Source organism: Chelonoidis abingdonii, chromosome 10 (assembly GCF_003597395.2).
Source record: "Chelonoidis abingdonii isolate Lonesome George chromosome 10, CheloAbing_2.0, whole genome shotgun sequence".
Lineage (NCBI taxonomy): Eukaryota > Metazoa > Chordata > Testudines > Testudinidae > Chelonoidis > Chelonoidis abingdonii.
Window position 1 is genome coordinate 68,294,238 of NC_133778.1, and position 17,556 is coordinate 68,311,793.

The 17,556-nt window shown below is 42.2% G+C and overlaps 1 protein-coding gene across 7 annotated transcripts in view; it reads left to right on the forward strand.

Moving 5' to 3' along the window:
- The window catches only part of SLC12A8 (solute carrier family 12 member 8), a 105,264-nt gene that overhangs the window by 23,903 nt on the left and 63,805 nt on the right, over positions 1 to 17,556 (forward strand). For all 7 annotated transcript variants that reach the window (XM_032793981.2, XM_075070284.1, XM_075070282.1 and 4 more), the window contains exons 3-5: positions 2,282 to 2,428; positions 6,901 to 7,092; positions 11,179 to 11,410. In XM_032793981.2, the coding sequence (XP_032649872.1) occupies positions 2,282 to 2,428; positions 6,901 to 7,092; positions 11,179 to 11,410 (571 nt within the window). The remainder of the gene's footprint in view (positions 1 to 2,281; positions 2,429 to 6,900; positions 7,093 to 11,178; positions 11,411 to 17,556) is intronic.

Sequence of the window (17,556 nt, forward strand, 5' to 3'; positions counted from 1 at the left end):
CCATTTGTTACCCTTCACACTCTGCTTTGGACTCAACTGTCTTGAGAATTTGGTATCATCTGAAAACCTCGCCACTTCACTGCTTATGCCCGTTTTCAGAATATTTATGAATATGTTGAACAGCGCTGGTCCCAGTACAGATCCTTGAATGACCCTGCTATTTCCACTCTCCGCTGTGAAAACCGACCATTTATTCCTGCCCTTTGTTCCCTGCCTTTTACCCAGCTACTGATCCATGAGGGGACCTTCCTTCTTATCCCATGACTCCTTACTTTGCCTAAGAGCCTTTGATGAGAACCTTGTCTAAGGCTTTCTGAAAGTCCACCTACACTATATGCACTGGGTCGCCCTTCTTCATGTGTCTGTTGAAATCCTCAGAGTATTCTTACAGGTCCTTGAGGCATGAGTTCCCTTTACAAAAGTCCCCAACGTATCACGTTCATCTGTGTATCTGATCATTCTGTTTTTTGCTATAGTTTCAACCAAGTTGCCTGAAGTTAGGCTCACTGGCTTGTAATTGCCAGTATCACCTCTGGAGCCTTTTAAAAAAAAAAGTGGCATCACATTATCTGCCAGTCTTTTGGTATACAGACTGATTTAAGCATTAGTTGACATACCACAGTTAGTAGCTCTGCAATTTCATATTTGAGTTATTTCAGAATTCTTGGGCATATGCCCTCTGGTCCTGGTGACTTATTACTATTTAATTTATCAATTTGTTCTGAAACTGCCTCTACTGACACCTCAGTCTGGGATAGTTCCTTAGATTTGTCACCTAAAAAGAACAGCTGAGGGTTGGGATCCTCAGGAGAGCCCAAGTACACTCTACCATGACTCCTTTAATGGGGAACCTGCTGATTGGCATCTTCTGTAACATATCTTCTTGTACCTGATAAAAAACTGACAGTATAGCTTGTACATGTAGCATCTCATGCCAAATTGATTGAGATGTTGTGACCCTGCCTTCTGTACAGTAGAGACCTTTTTTTGTGTGCTTTGATGTGGTGTTACTTGTTTGATTGAATTCTGTATGACAGAGAGAGCAGATTAAGGACCAAATAGTGGTGCTTTCTGCATCCATGTTGTGGAGCCTGCAATAGTTTCATGGCATTGCTGGGGATCTGTGGACCTCGTGGTCCCGTCACTCAAGGTTTCCCCTTTCCCTTGTGTAATGGTGTAATTCTTCAATTTGAACCTTAGAGTCCAAAATATGGGGTACCAGCATGAATTCCTTTAAGCTTAATTACCAGCTTAGATCTGATAGGCCGCCACCAATCAGGACTTGGAGTGCCTGATACACTCTGGTTCCCCCAAAACCTTCCCTGGGGACCCCCAAGACCCAGACCCCCTGGATCTTAACACAAGGAAGGTAAACGCTTTCCCTCACCGGTGCCTCTCCTAGGCTTTCCCTCCCTGGGTTACCCTGGAAGATCACTGTGATTCAAATCCTTGAATCTTAAACAGGGAGAAAGTCCCTTCCCTACTCCCCTTTCCCCCCTCACCATAGGCAATAACGATTCCAGCTTCCGGGAAGCCTAAAACAAAGAGAAATTTATCTTTCCCCCCCCCCTTCTCTCTCTCCCTTCTCCCACCATTTCCCTGGTGAGTACAGACTCAGTTTCTTTGAGCCTTAACAGGGGGAAAAAAATCAATCAGGTCTTTAAAAAAGAAAACTTTTAATAAAAGAAAGAAAGAGTAAAGATAATCACTGTAAATTCAAGATGGAATATTACAGGGTCTTTCAGCTTAGACTCTAGAGAGAAGCCTCCCCCAGCAGAAATACAATTTAAAATACTTCCAGCCAAATACACATTAAATTTCTACCAGCCAGATACACGTTTGCAAATAAAGAAAACAATCAAAAAGACTAAACCGCCTTTCTACCTTTGTACTTACTAAATTTGAACAGAAGATTAGAGAGCCTGTAGGTTCGTGTGGTCACTCTCAGAACCCAGAGAGAACAACGGACAAAGAAAAACACACAAAACAAAGACTTCCCTCCACCGAGATTTGAAAGTATCTTGTCTCCTGGTTGGTCCTCTGGTCAGGTGTTCCAGGTTTATGATTTGTTAACCCCTTACAGGTAAAGGAAACATTAACCCTTTAACTCTCTGTTTGACACCTTGATATACTGCTCTTTGTGGGTGACGTCAGGCAAAGTGATGCTGTAGCAGCCATGCACAGAGCTCCCTGTTGTAGGAGTCTTGGCAGGCCATTGTGCCACTTCTGCAGTCACCCAGATGACAGCATGGAGGTAACTGAAGGTTTTACTTTCCTCTAGGTATCTCAAACGCAGACCAAACCCTGGTGGAAGATACAGCTATTCGTCTGGGAGCCAGTGCTCTTTGGAACCTGGGATGGCGTCTTTACTTCTTGCATGATCAACATTTTTGGAGTGGTTCTTTTTCTGAGGACTGGATGGCTAGTGGTGAGTGAAGGACAAACTGGGTGATATTGTGGGTTAAGTAGTAGGTTATTCTCTCCCCTGCCACAATGGTGTTTGATTTTGTGCTTCGTGAATCGGTTAAATCTCTTGGTTTTTCTTCTTGCCCTTCTGAAAATGTACATGACTGTGTTTAAAAATACACTGAGGCTGGGGCCGTTTTCTCTGTAATGCGCTGTTCTGCAAATGCCAAACAAACCTGACAATTTTATAGAGAAGTCCATGTGTAATGGTGTATCCAAATATAACTTTCCAGGTAAAATGTATTACCATGGTTACACATCCTCCACTGTCCTCTTCCAAGCAGCACTGAACAGTCGTATTTCTAACATGGCAGTTTTAAATGGAGACCCTGCTTTTCCGTATAAAGGGCCCTGGATTGTGCAACGTTCTCCTTGATATCCAGGAGAGTCCCATGCGTGGCTCAAGGGTAGCATATATCCCAGTGTCGTGGCTTTAAGAGTGAGCCTGATACTACAGCCTGAAGCTCAGTAAATTATGCTGTTCCCTGCAGCTTCCATGTAGGAAAAGCAAAGCTTTCCGAGGGAATGTTGGAGCTGAACCCTGGACTTAATGTCATGAGCCCAGCTGTTCTCAAAAGTACAAGAAGAAATTTTTAACTTCTAGCATTTGATATAGGGCTTTTCTTCTGAAAGGGTAGGGATCTGTGTGTTTTTACAGGGAGAGAAATTCAGGGCCAGGTTCTGATCTCCCACGGCACCAGGGTATATTTGGAATAATGTCAACGAAGTTACACAGCCTGAGGGGTGACTCGGGCCCGTAATAAAGAGATATTGATGAATCCTGTTGCCACTCCTGGGAGGAAATGAAGCAGCTGTTCAAAGACATATAGTATTACTTCACAAGGGTTTATAGTAGGAAGTGTAGATATGACCAGATCCAGCTGAATCTGCAGGAGAAACGTTTAATGCAGTCCTGCCAGGTTCTGAGTGCCTTCAGTTCCCTAGCATAGCCACTTTAGCTCACTTCCTGATTATATCATCTAAATTTGGCATACTGGTTCAATGGGTACTGAGGTTCCCAGCCCTGGCTAGGCCCAGTGTAGTTCCCACATTGGCTGTTGGGAACAATAGACTTGTGAGAATTGCCTTGGGGTCTACAATCACCAACAGGGTCCAGCCTTCATTCAAGACTGTACCTCCAGAAACCCCCTCTGCCTTAGTTCCACCTAGGGGGATTAGTTCATTACTGACTCAGAAAGCTGAATGCCGCCCACTGAATCACCAGTTTAACTTCCTTTGACTGCCATGATTTTCCTTGGAGGTCTCCTCCACGAATCATCCAGGCCCAATCTTTGCCTATGAAATCTGATAGTCCATTGCCAGCACAAGTGTCGCATCATCAGAAAGATCATCATTCCCAGCTGGATTACCCAGGGCCCTTTACTGATACCCATTAGCCAGACATAATAGGTGAGTTTTTTCATCATTTACTTCCCTGTCCCATATTAATTTCAACTGAGATGTCAGAACGGTTTCCATAAGCCCTTCATCGACACCGTCATATTGCCTTCATCCCTCACTTTGCTTTTTAATAGAAAGTTACTGGTGGCACAGTCAATAAATAAAGTAAAAAATCAAATCGAGGATTTTTAAAAGGGAAATGGGGAGTGATTGAAAATAATAGTATCAGGCCTTGAAGTCACTGGGACTTCACACAAGCACAGGGGTTTGCTTGCATGTATCTGATTGCAAAATCAGGGCCTTGGATTGTAAAATTTTCAAGACAGCAGGGGTCACATCTTCCTATATATTTCTGCAGCGCCGAGTACAGAGACACCCTGATTCTTACTGGAGGTCTTTGGGCCCACATTGAAGTATTAGATAATAATGCTAAAGATACACTGGGCCTTTAGTCTCAACTGTAGCATGTCCTGTCATGCATGTGTAAATAAGCTTCAGTGTTTTCCAGTTTTCTCTCCTGCTCTGCATTCTGCTGTGATCCCTGAGTGTGGCGTTCCTTCCCCTGATGCATTGCAAGAACCAATTCTGGTTTTTAGGGTCTGTGTTGTTGACTTTTTCTTCTGTAGATCCAAATGGACTGTCCATTACCACAAGCAGTGGGCAAGAACTACCATCCTTCCTGGATGATTAATAGAAGTTATTTGCTACCAATTAAAAAAAAAACAACTATTGAAAGTATTTTAGTGTATTTAAAAAAAAATGCAAGTTTTCAGTACTGTCTTAACCTGACTGTCCATAATTGAGGCAAAGAAACAATTTTTCCTTTTTCTAAAAGCAAAACAAAACTAGATTATAAGAGTTCATGTGATGTAGCCCCAGCTAACAGCTGCATTCACAATGAGCCCTGGCTTCGTTTTCTACTGATCCAATAAAATCAACATCTAAAACAGCAGGATATTGAACCAAAATAGGATTTCACAATGATAGCAACATCCTGGATACGTTTCTCTTTTTTAAAAAAAAACAAAACAAAAACCCACCAACATCAGAAAGGGCTGGGACTTAGACCAGCACAAAATAGAAGCAGCAGCCGCCTGTTGCTGATAAGAAACAAAATGGTGCCAGAGGCCAACGTGTCCTCAGATACAAGTGCCACTGGAATGGAGAAAGAGGCAACTTGGCAGCCAGCAGTGGAGAGAAATTATGCAAAAACCTTATCGTAGTAATGGGGTAGTGCTGTGGGGGAAGGAAGGGTGGGGAGAGGTTTCCAATCCTCTCTGCATTGGCATTGGGTCCTGGATGAGTTTTCAGGGGAAGTGACTGAGATTCAGAGATCAGCGAGTTACACTAGCTGGAGAAGTTCAGCAGGAACATAGAGACACTCTCTTGACCCTGGAAAAGAGATTTCTGCAGCATGAAGAACAAGCATAAGACGGTGAGAACGGGGCTCACAGGAGAAGCATTTGTTGGTGGGACTCCCTGAAGGCACTGAACAGTCTCTAATTCTATTTCACTTTTGGACTACTGACTTGAATAGAAAAGCCCACCAAACGGGGCAAGCTTCAAACTGAAGGTGCACAAGGTATGCTGTCTCATAAAGCTGTAGATGGTGGGAGGCCATGGGCTCTATGTGGCCTGGTTCTATGGCTATCAAGGCACACAAGCTGACTTACCCGCTGCAGTCACCAAAGGCTCCATGGCACATGGTGGCAAGACCATTACATGTTTCTGGGAAGAACTGGGTTTCCTTGTAATCCTATGGGCCGAGGGGTTCTTGGATTCTAATACAGATGACCTGCTCGCCCATTTGCCATCTCATAACACAGCTACAGCAGTTGGATACATGGAAAAGGGATTTAAAGTAAGCCTGTTAATGCACCTTAGCAGCTGGGAATTAGAGAACAAGCCAGCGCCATATGCCAAGGCAGCTGTTTGTGGACCTCTGCTCTAGATCAGGATGTGAAAAGTCACAGGTTGCACAAATCTGCTTGTGATACCACCAGGAGGCGAGCCAATTTCCGTGTTGCAGGCCACTGAACAGGCCTGCTTGAAAGCAGGGCTGTCCCAAGCATGTGTGGAAAGCTGGAGGAGCGCACATGGGTGTGGACTTGAGATATTGCATCACAAGAGACGGTGGATACTCCAGATAATGACCAGCAAGCAATTACCTATAACATGTTTGTTTTTTCTGTTGTATATTCAGTCTTTCCTTCTGTTTTTGCAGTTCATTGATATGGGTGTTAGCAACATAGTAGTTCTTACTGGCTTAGATTTTCAGAAGCATTTGATCTCAATTGGAGCTGCTGGTTTCTGAGCCCTTTTGTATATCCGATCATTTAGGGGCCTAAGAAATGGGCAGTTTGAAAAGCCAGGCTTTTATTTCAGGACCTATTGCGTGCTGAGTTTTTTTGTTTTGTGTTTATCTGACCCACTATTTGTAACAATCAAAATATCCCCCTGCCCCTTTTTTACCTTGTGGCAGATTATTCATGGTTATAAGGGAGTTGTAACTGTGAAACTTTAGCTGAGTAGTGATCTGCCCTTGATAACACCCTGGTGTGTGAAATCTCAGGTGGAGGGATCAGTGAGATAACCTGATGCCCTCAGGAATTTATACAAAGTAGGGCTCTTTTGAGGAGACCCTCACTCACTTGTTGATAAGGGTAGAGTTTCCTAGAAAGAACCAGTGGAGATAAATATAATTATTTGTGCTGTGGTGGCATCTAGGAGCCCTAGCTATGACCAAGAGCCCATTGTGCTAGGTGCTGCACGTACACACAACAAAAGAATGGCCCTTAAACCTCAAAGACCTGAACATGTTTCAAGAATTTTATAATTAACATACATTTCTGTGGTTGCTAAATTTATAGGTGAGAAGTCTCTTTTATTTAATCTGAACATAAAATAACCTACAATGAATTGACACGATGTGTTATAATTAACTGGACTCTCAGAAGGTGATGGGTCTTTTTTCCTACCCTGAATAATATTCCTTGTGTTCTTCAGTGTCTTTTTTTTCCCCCTCTGTTACAGGGAAACACTGGCATTTTAATGGGCATGTTTCTGGTGTCCTTTGTTGTCGTGGTTGCCTTGGTAACTGTCTTATCTGGAATTGGGGTTTGTGAGCGGTGCAGCATCGGAAGTGGAGGAGTCTATTCCATGATTTCTACTGTCCTCGGTGGTCAAGTTGGAGGGACCATTGGCCTTCTTTATATTTTTGGTCAGGTAAAAATGATTGTTACTGCAACCACGCCCTTGGTCCTTTTCTTCCATGCTCTAAAATAAATAAGATGATCCCACTGAGAAGGAGGGTGGCTTGGAAAAGCAGAGTTGTAGACATATAATTCCATTCCTCTCAGTATGGTCAAGCTTGTTGTCACTCAACGAGTACAGATCAGTCCTGTCATGTTTGAACGGGGGAATGCTAATGAGGAGGCTAATGATTTCCTCCTCATGCATGGAGCCATCTCTGACACAGTCTGAATTCCCTCTGCTGTCCTGAGGCGCAGGTCATGGGAACAATGACCAAAACAGAATGAAACGCAAAAAATGCCATAGCTTAGGCATCTCATCTACAAGCAAGGAAATATTTAAACTGAAGAGGAAAAAGCCTATGTGGCCAAGTGGACAATACAAACTCTACAGATCAGTTGTGGGGATATACATTTGCCCATAGTGTACTAAATGTTTCCTTTTGAGGATGGAGGAGTAGGAGGAGCACTTGGGGAAAAGAAATTAGGTGGTTTGGAGACAAAGTTGTGTCTGAGCCATTAGGGAAGTGGAGAGGACCCAGAGCCCGTGTGGACGAGGAGCTTATGGGTAGTTGATTTTGTGCACAGTTTTGCAACTCTTTGTTTTTAGAGAAACCCTAATGTGCCACTGAAGTGACGGATTGAAATTAGAGAGTTAAGAAACACAAACAACTACCCTACCAATAGAAAAGTGATTATTAATGCCCATAGCAATTGAAAAAAATAGAGAGATTAGAAATACCAGAAAAAGTCATGCACAATGAAGAATTGTTCATTTAAATGCATTAGCTTGCAGCTGTCTTTAAAATCCTGGCCAATTTGAAAAGTCTACATCAAATACAAATTCAATAGTTACAAGACAGGGCATGTAAAAAAGTCACACATGTAAGAAAGACTTCCCCCAGCCTTTTGCCCTATAATTCCCCCAATCTCCCCCGCTGCCTGGGAAAGCAACTGAGCTGTACAGCATGTCTTGAGGTCATAGAATCTGGGCTCTGGCAGACCAAGGATTTACCTAGACAATCATTTTATGTGGAGGTGTGGGGTTTGGAGAGAAGAGGAACTGGCACGTGTTTAGCAGTGCTGTGCTTTATCCCAGTGGTTTTGAAACTGGGGTACGCATACCCCTAGGGCTACACGCGCTCTCATCGGGGGTACACCAGAAAATTCCTGTAATGGCAGACAACGCATTTTATTTAGTAAGACTTGGCAATCTAATCAATGTTTGATCTCCTTTCTGTTAAAACTACAGCCGCCGTGAGACTCAGAATTAGAGGCACGACCCCCCAAGGGGGACACAGAGGAAATTTGGGGGGGTTAATGGCAAAGAGCTGGGCCCTACTTGAAGTTACAATTTTTGGTTGTTCCCTCCCACCCCAGACAGGCTGGGTGGCCTGCTGAGGTGATTCAGGGGGTGGAGGTGGTGCTCCCCCCCCGAGCTCTGCCGCACAGTGTTGCCGCTTGTCCCCCCAAAAACATTCCTCTGCCTTTCAGTTTGGTGACTTCTAAAAGCTGTTGCTAAATGGAAGGCAGAAATCTTGGTGGTGGAGGAGGGGGAATAATTTAAAAACATTTTAAAAATTACTCATTTCCATGATGCATTTATGGAGAAATTGGCTCCACTGTAGAAGTCATAGCAATACCTTTATATGCGTAGAAATATTTTATTCTTCTGGCGAAGGTAGGGTTTATTGAAGGAAAGACGGACTGTTGCTTCAAGGCCACTGACAGTGTTGAGACTAGCAGCAGATCCTTCTTTCTCTCCACTCTCTGAATTATCCTTTGCAATATTTGTACTGTTTCCTTTTACTTGGCTTTGTTATGAAAGTAGAAGGATCCTATTTAAGTCCTTCCAAAAACTGGTGTTAATCAGTTGAAAATAACCCTGAAATCCTAAGTTGCAGTGCTCCCTGCAATCAGCTACATGGCATTTCTCTGTGCTTTCAGGATTCTTTCTTGTATTAGGCTTTTCAAGCTAATGCATTTTGTTTCGAGTCAGATTCTACTTTTCTTTTCAAGTCTCAAATGCAATCTTTTGTGAATATCCCATCACGACACTAGATGTCCTTTCATAAATTATATTTTTAGAAATTCTCTGTATTAAATATGCATATTGAGGGCAAAGTTTTCAAAACTAAGCACGTGCAATTACATGGATGCATTGCGCGCACTCATTGTCTGCCTGGAAATACCTGTCCATGAATGCACAGACGCTAAGTTGGTGAAAATCAGTATTGTTCCACTTAAGTCAATAAAACAGTGCTGATTTACTCTAGCAAAGGATGTGAGCTATGGTCTGTTAATCACTAGTTACTAAAGGCTTGATTTAACTCTTGCTGAAGTCAATGGAAGTCTTTTGTTTGACTTTCCTGGGAGCTGGATTGTGCTCTTTGTGACTACCTGACCAGATTGGGTCATTTGTTCTGGGACCACTGGATCTAAAAGCATGAGCCTCTACTTCAGCTAAAGGACAAGGACCATTAGTCAGGAGATAGTGGTTGACTCAAAGCTGAATACTTGGCCTGACCATTAGAGGGGGACAAAGAGCCACGCTATGTCAGCATAGGTTGCACACTCACCCTGGCTGAGGAAGTTCATCCTAAACTTGAGAAGTCCACAGCAGTTCAGATACCAATTGGTGGCCCATATGGGTAACACCTGCACATGCACACATTGGTTTTTTGAACCCATACGGTTCGTGCACGCTGATGTTCACACGTAACTGCCCATGCCTGACTTTAGAAATGTGACCCTTGGTATCAGTTTAACGTTGGAAAGGATTGTCAGTGAAATGTCAGATATAATAGGAAGGTGGGAAGTTTTAGTTTAGAGAGTTATACAGTGAATAAAAGTCCTCTCTCTTCCCAACTCCCTCCTCCTTCTTTGAATCCAGTAGTGCCACTTTGATTTGGCAGGGAAAGGATAGCTTGGGTTTCTGTCTTCTCTCTGGCATGAATTGTAGCCTTAACCTGCACACACTTCCCTGAGCTTTGGAACTTCATTCCTGCAGACACACACACATCCAGTGAGGAACACACGTCCTTCTCTGCATCAAGAAAAATAAACTGCTCTCCCCAGAGCTCATGGGACATGAGTTGCACAATACACGCTTATCAGTGCAGGCTATGTTCCAGTAAAGAGACAGGGAACCGGTGGAACAGCAAACTTTAAATCCAAATAAATACGGAGTTAAATACCTTGAAAACAATAAAGCGGGAAGCAATCAGTCATTCTCCAAGCAAGTGTTTCACAGAAAGAAAGGAAAACAAGAAATTACAGAGAAGTGCTCTTATTTTGCACCTTGGGTGGGCAAACGTATTTTCTTTCACTTCAGAGTATTGTTCAGGAGATGCTCAGTGTCTTTGGGGTGTCAGTATGACAAATTCATACTGACCTCACCATTGCTTTGTGTATTCACTGAGTTTTATTCTGTTGCTTTAAAAAAGGGTGCATTTTAGAGCTGGTAAAAGGTAGGTAGCTTGACAGTCTCAGAGCCCTAAGTCCCCTATTTACCCACGGAACAGGTCCAGACTTTCTTACGCTATCCTGGCAACATACCTCATTCCCATGTTTAGTCTCCATGTGAATGTTTGGCCCAGGAAATCCTCAGCCTCTCTGCTAAAATTACGCTTTGGCCGTGGGTGGGTCATTGGGAGCGGGCATCAAACCCAGGACAAGGAGCCTCTCTTGCCTGAGCTAAAAGCCCGGCTTTGTTACTGAAGGCTGTAGCAATCTATGGATGGCCTAGCCACCACTTGAGGGGGACAGAACGCCACCCTAAGTGAATGGGTATTACATTAACAAAGGTGCAAATTGTGATATGGTGCCTGTCCTGCAGGGATTTGACTGAGATAACCAAACTCCTCTCACATCCACCATGGTGCAGCCATCAGATGGTAACAACCTTCAGTCAATACCATCCTGGAATGGCTGAAACTAAAGGGTGAAATACTCTGCATCTTGGCACCAATCCTCTGAGCCATCCAACATCCTCCAGTTCAGGCATGTTAGGCAGTACTTGTGCTGGGAGTGGGGGTGTTTATGTTTAAATGTCATTCAGTGTGTTGCAGGTGCTATGTACATCACTGGGTTTGCAGAATCCATCTCCGACTTACTGGGTTTCAGTAGCACTTGGGCAGTTAGAGGCATTTCACTGGCAGTCTTACTAGGTCTGCTTGGAATTAACCTGGCTGGTGTTAAATGGATAATCCGTCTCCAACTGTTACTGCTCTTCCTGCTGGCTGTTTCTACGCTGGACTTTGTCATTGGATCATTCACGCACCTAGATCCAGGTAAAACTTCATGAATCCTTCATGTTTACAGTTGCAACAGAATTTAGCAACAGAATTTATAACGTGTGTTAAATTTTGTTTTCCCCTTAATTTATGATTCTGTGAATTTAAAAGCTGGATGAAAATACAGACCAAAACTTCTAGAGGTGGATCCCTAAAGTTAGGCACCTAACCAGAGCCCCTGTTCTGCAAACACGTAGGGCATCTCTACAGCCTGAAGTCAACCTATGTTAGGTCGACTTCAGTGGCTGATGTCCACGTAATCCTCCTCCTGTTGGAGGTGTGCATCCTCACCAGGAGCATTTCCACCTATTGAAGAGGGACAGTGTTGGGGGAGGCTGAGAGTCAACAGCTGATGCAAGTAACGAAGTGTCTACACAGATACTGGGTCACACTAACTTCACCAGCATAAGCCCTACGCCTCTCGTGGAGTTGGGGTTATGATGTCGGTGTAATAAGGCACTTACATTGGCGGACAAGATTGTCGTTTGTACGCTGACATAATTAGATTGACGTAAGCTGCAGCCTAAAACAGAGGTAGACCCAGCCTAGGATACATCCCTAAACACAGGTACCAATGTTAGCAGGATTGGGACCATAGATGCCTAACTTTGCTGCCTACATTTAGGTAACTACTGTAAAAAGTACTGGCTATAACCTTTTATTGAGTTCTTAGTTTCCGAAAGCTTTCTAACAATAGAAAACTGCCTGCACAGACAGAGTTGCTATGTCCAATGAACCAGTTTTTAAAAGAGTTGTATCCATAAAGATTAAGAATAACACATTTACATTAAGAAGTTTTTCTTATCAGTTTGATGTCTGTAATGGCCTTTAAAAAATAAAACCGTCAGCCTATAACGAATTACATGACAGCACATCAAACAGTTTAGACAGTCCAGGCAATACTGTCTCATTTTTTCCCCTTGTGTGTCTGTCTCCCCCCGCAGTGTGTGTGTCTATATTCACCTTCTGTCTCTTGTTTTAGATTGTAAATTCTCTGGGGGCAGAGACCATTTTTTGTTCTGTGTTTGATTCCACAGCACCTAGAACAAGGGGTTCCTGGTCCATGACTGAGGCTCCAACGGGTTGCCATAAAACTAATAATAAATAAGAATAATAATTGTCACCAGGAAAATATTCTACTTATAATGTAAAAACCCAATACTTATTTGAAGAATAATTTTGAAAATTTTATTTAGGTTCTTTTTAGATATGCCCTTAGTCATCATAATCAGCAATTGCTATTGGAGCTGGATGAAATATTAGGAAGAATATCCAAAATGCTTGAAATCTGAAAAATTTTGGCACTTCATTGTGACTTCAGTATCAATCCTCTTTTTTTTTTTTTGTAGCTTTTTGCACTGAAATGCACCACGTTTAGTAAAAATTGATCTTATGTTCAAGCAAATATTGATCTGTGTACGAGAAAAGATATTTTCAGGATGACGGGTGGGTTGGTGAGTTGGTTCTGGGATAAGAAAAGTCTCTTAAGGCTGATTGTGGTCCAGAGTTGGAGACAGACATCATTGCATTTAATAATAACCCCACAGTATGGAGTAATGTTAACCCTGCGATTTTCTTTGAGCCAGGGGTCATAGAAGCATGTTGCATAATGTGATTGCAATGAAAGGAGTGGATGAATGCTTAATTGACACTGACCACTAAAAAGTGCAGTTATCCAAATAAACAGAAGGTGTCACTTTATCTTTGATTTCCCTCCATTCCCAAATGCACCAGTGTTCTTTTAATAAATGGACAAAATCCATTTTTCATTGTCCTTAGTTTTGATTTCAACATTAAAAATATATATATAACTGCTGGAACAGGGATAGGAAGATGTCACCTTGTAAATATTCGCAGCCCAGCTGGTTTGAGAGAATTTCACATCAAGCTATTTTGTGCTTGCAACGCTGATAGCAAGCATTGTTCTGATGTCACAGTCACAGGACTCAGACCTGAGAGAAAGCATTTTATGATTCGTTGTAGGAAGGAGGCTCTGGGAAAACAATTTTTTATTTCATCATAGTAAGTGTTGAAAAGTTAAACCTGCTTTACTACTCAACTGATGCTTGGAAAGGAAAGTACATTGAGGAACGTTGTGCTAGGTAGAGAAAATTGAGTTACTGTGCTTTGCGAGAATAAAGGAAGCTGTGCTATATAACTAAAGAAAACATTAGGAGGATTCCAGAATTGTTCACTGTTCAATTAACTTGTCTTGAGTAGAGGGGAACTGGGCCTAAAACTAGCCATCCTTTTTTAATAAAGAGGAAAAAATAGATACCCATAGTTTCTCTTTTACGTTGTATGTCTACACTGCAAAAAAAGACCCATGGTAGCAAGTCTCAGAGCGCAGGTCAGCTGGCATGGGCCAGCTGCAGGTGTCTAATTGCAGTGTAGACCTAACCAGAGAGGCTCAGGCTGGAGCCCAGGCTCTGAGACCCATCCCCTCACCGGGTTTCAGAGCCTGAGCTCCTGCCCAAGCCCGAATGTCTACACTGCTATTTTTAGCCCTGTAGCACAAGCCTGAGTCAGTTAATCCAGCTCTGATATTTTTGAAGTGTAGACGTACTTTATAGCAGGAGGATGAATATGGAACTGGAAGGAGAGAACGAAAGGAGGAAAATAAGAAATAAGGAGAGAAAGAGAAAACATGCCAACTTTACGGCTGGAATTTTTTCTTCTTTTATTGGTTTTCCTTATGTGAATTTATCTGATAGAAAAGAGAGAGAAGGAAGGAAGGTTGATGGAAGGTACCCAGTTTAACAGTATGGAATCTACAGTATATCTGTGACCTACTTGAGGAGAGGAAAATTTTCCGGGTGAAGAAAAGTCTGTTAAGGCTGATTGTGGCTCAGGGTTGGGAGAGTGGGTCCTAGCACTTCATTCCAAGCTCCCTATCCCCCCACAAGTGTGCAGACTATATCTACTGGCTTAATGCTTGTTTTGAGAAGTCTTCATTTGTGTGATTTACTAACAATTTTATATATGAGAGACTTTTTTTTTTTTTTAGTTGCCCGGGAAGTCCTGCATTACCCCCGAAGGCCTCTGAGTGGTATCTCGGCCGTGATTGTAAGCACTAGGGCTTTGGAAAGAATCGCCTGCTCTGTCTGGATTTCCAGCACTTCCTTTAAAGTGGCGTAGATAAATTAGCCTTGATTGTATCTGTTTATTTGAAGCCTTTCCTACAAGGCAACGTCTAATGATTTACAGAAGATAAATACAGATATTGATAAACCCAGTTGATCTTCTTCACACGTTCTATTGGTTAATAAATGATTTTATAACTGCAAATAGAAGGACCCCATTCAATTAGGCAATAGCTATGCAAGAAATCAAATGAATGCTGCCTGGCTTTGAAGGAAGGGAAGTGTGTGGTGGTTTAAAGACAAATAAATTGTCTGTGGCTTTGGACAAAATACATGTCTCAAGAATAACTTCCGCCCTTGATCAGTATCTTACATCTTCAATATTTGTGTATAATCAACCTTTTGGAGTTTTAGATCTGTTGCAGCTGGGTGCTAAGTTTGGACACATGAGCATAGCTTGAGTAAGTAACAGGCCAGTAAGCTAGGTACCGAGGGCAAGAGAGAGGCACTGGTGAGGCACAGTGGTCTAGGGGATGAGCATGGATTGCGAGTCAGGTTGTTCTGGGTTTTAATCCTGACTCTGACGCTTATTATCTTTAAGACAGATGGCAAGTCACGCAACTTGTTTGGGCCACAGTTTTCCCACCTGTAAAATGGGGATGGTGGTACTTATGATATTTCTCCATCTCATAGGCTTGCCAAAGGGACTAGTTATTGTCTGCACAGCCCTTTGGAAATATGGAAGTGCTATATATTTTTTCTTTGGATTTTTAATAGTCTACATGAATGCCCATCCAATAATAAGGGATGCCCTGGACACTCATTTAAAAAAAATTATTATTATTAGGGCTGTCAAGTGATTAAAAAAATTAATCGCTATTAATCACATGATTAATTGCACTGTTAAACTATAATAGAATACCATTTATTTAAATATTTTTGGATGTTTTCTACATTTTCAAATACATTGATTTCAGTTACAACACAGAATACAAAGTGTACAGTGCTCAATATTTATTTTTGATTACAAATTTTTGCACTGTAAAAAAACAAATAGTATTTTGCAATTCACCTAATACAAGTACTGGAGTGCAATCTCTTTATCATGAAAGTTGAACTTACAAATGTGAGAATTAATGTAATAAATCAAACTGGCATTCCAAAAATAAACAAGGAAAATTTAGAGCCTTCAAGTCCACTCAGTCCTACTCTTGTGTCACCAATTACTCAGACAAATAGCGTTTGTTTACATTTGCAGGAGATAATGCTGCTGCTTCTTGTTTCAATGTCACTTGAAAGTGAGAACAGGCATTCTCATGGCACTGTTGTAGCCAGCGTCGCAAGATATTACGTGCCAGTGGTAATAGATTCAGATGTCCTTCATGCTTCAACACCATTGCCAGGAGACATCTATCGATGCGATGACAGGGTTCTACTCAATAACAATCCAAAGCAGTGTGGACCAACGCATATTCATTTTCATTATCTAAGTCAGATACCACCAGCAGAAGGTTGATTTTTCTTTTTTGGTGGTTCAGGTTCTGTAATTTCCACATTAGTATGTTGCTCTTTTAAGACTTCTGAAAGCATTCTCCACACATCATCCCTCTCAGATTTTGGAAGGCACTTGAGATTCTTAAATCTTGGGTCAAGTGCTGTAGCTAAGTTTAGAAATCTCACATTGGTACCTTCTTTGCATTTTGTCAAATCTGCAGTGAAAGTGTTCTTAAAATGAGCAACATGTGCTGTGTCATTATCTGAGATTGCTATAACATGAAATATGTGGCAGAATGTGGGTAAAACAGAGCAGGGGACATACAATTCTCCCCCAAGGAGTTCAGTCATAGAGCAATACTTAAACTAGTATCTTTATTTCATTCTGCTTGGACAGAGTCCCCTGGCTCTCCCCCCACACCCTACTCCCTTCCCTAAACTCATCCCCAGACACATATACACAAACAGATATCAAATAGGATATTGTCCAAAAACTCACTCTTTTCCTGTGGTTTGCCCATATTTTTAGATTTTTGAGGCAGGACTGTACTTGTATAAAAGGGGTTTTCTCAGCTGGACTTCCTTTCTCTAGCTCACTCTTCCTCAGAGAACCCCTCAGGCTTTTATAGGCCTGAATGGGAGCTGGAGCAGGTCTGGTTGCCAGGGTGAGTCAGCAAATAGCCCTGCCCAGCGCCACAGTGCTAAAGTCTGACCCCTGCTCCCACTGATGTGAACTGCAGCCCAAGAACAGTTAACCATTCATTAATTAACCTTATCAGGGTAAGAAATGTAGGCTGAGAATTTTCACAGTGGGTTAGCATAATCACTTAGGCCATAGGTAACTAAGTAGGGAGATGTTGCAGACCCCACTGAGGACAGTAATACCTGGTAATTGGTAATGCCGCAAGATCCTGGGGTGACAGTGAGCAGCAAATTAAAGATGAGATGTAATGTGAGATGGCAGAAAGTGTCTTTGTGTATTTCAGATGTCGCTGAAAGAGCACTAACAACCAGTATTGAGAGAAATAATGCAATGAAGGAGAACCAGTAAGAATATCAACTGATCTGTGTCAAGCTCCTTGCCTTGATATGAATGACTGGGAAGATAATAGTAGGAGGTATATGAGTTTTCCCATGCAACTGAGTCCAATGCTCTGCTGAGTGTTGCTGGATGTGTTACTCTTCCATTTTCTTTGGTAGTGGCAGGGCTTTCTATAGCTGCTCCATGGGACAGTCACCAGAGCCTCAATGTCCAGAAGTGACTAGAACTTTCTGAAAATCAGGCCCCTTCAAGGCATCTCAGGTTAGGCATCCAAAATCACTAGTCATTTCTGAAAATTTGGATCCCATGGTCCTTGTATGAACATCTGCTTCAATAAAATATGGGGCTTGCTTAAAGTGGAGAGCCTTATTATGCTAGGGAGTGAAAAATAGCCATATTGTCTTGCTAGTTGGACACTGTATTATTTTTACTGAGTCCAATATACATGCCTCAGCACCAGAAAGTCATGGTGCCCTTTAACCCCCTAATCAGGACTTGTGTTTGTTACAGTATTATTATATTTG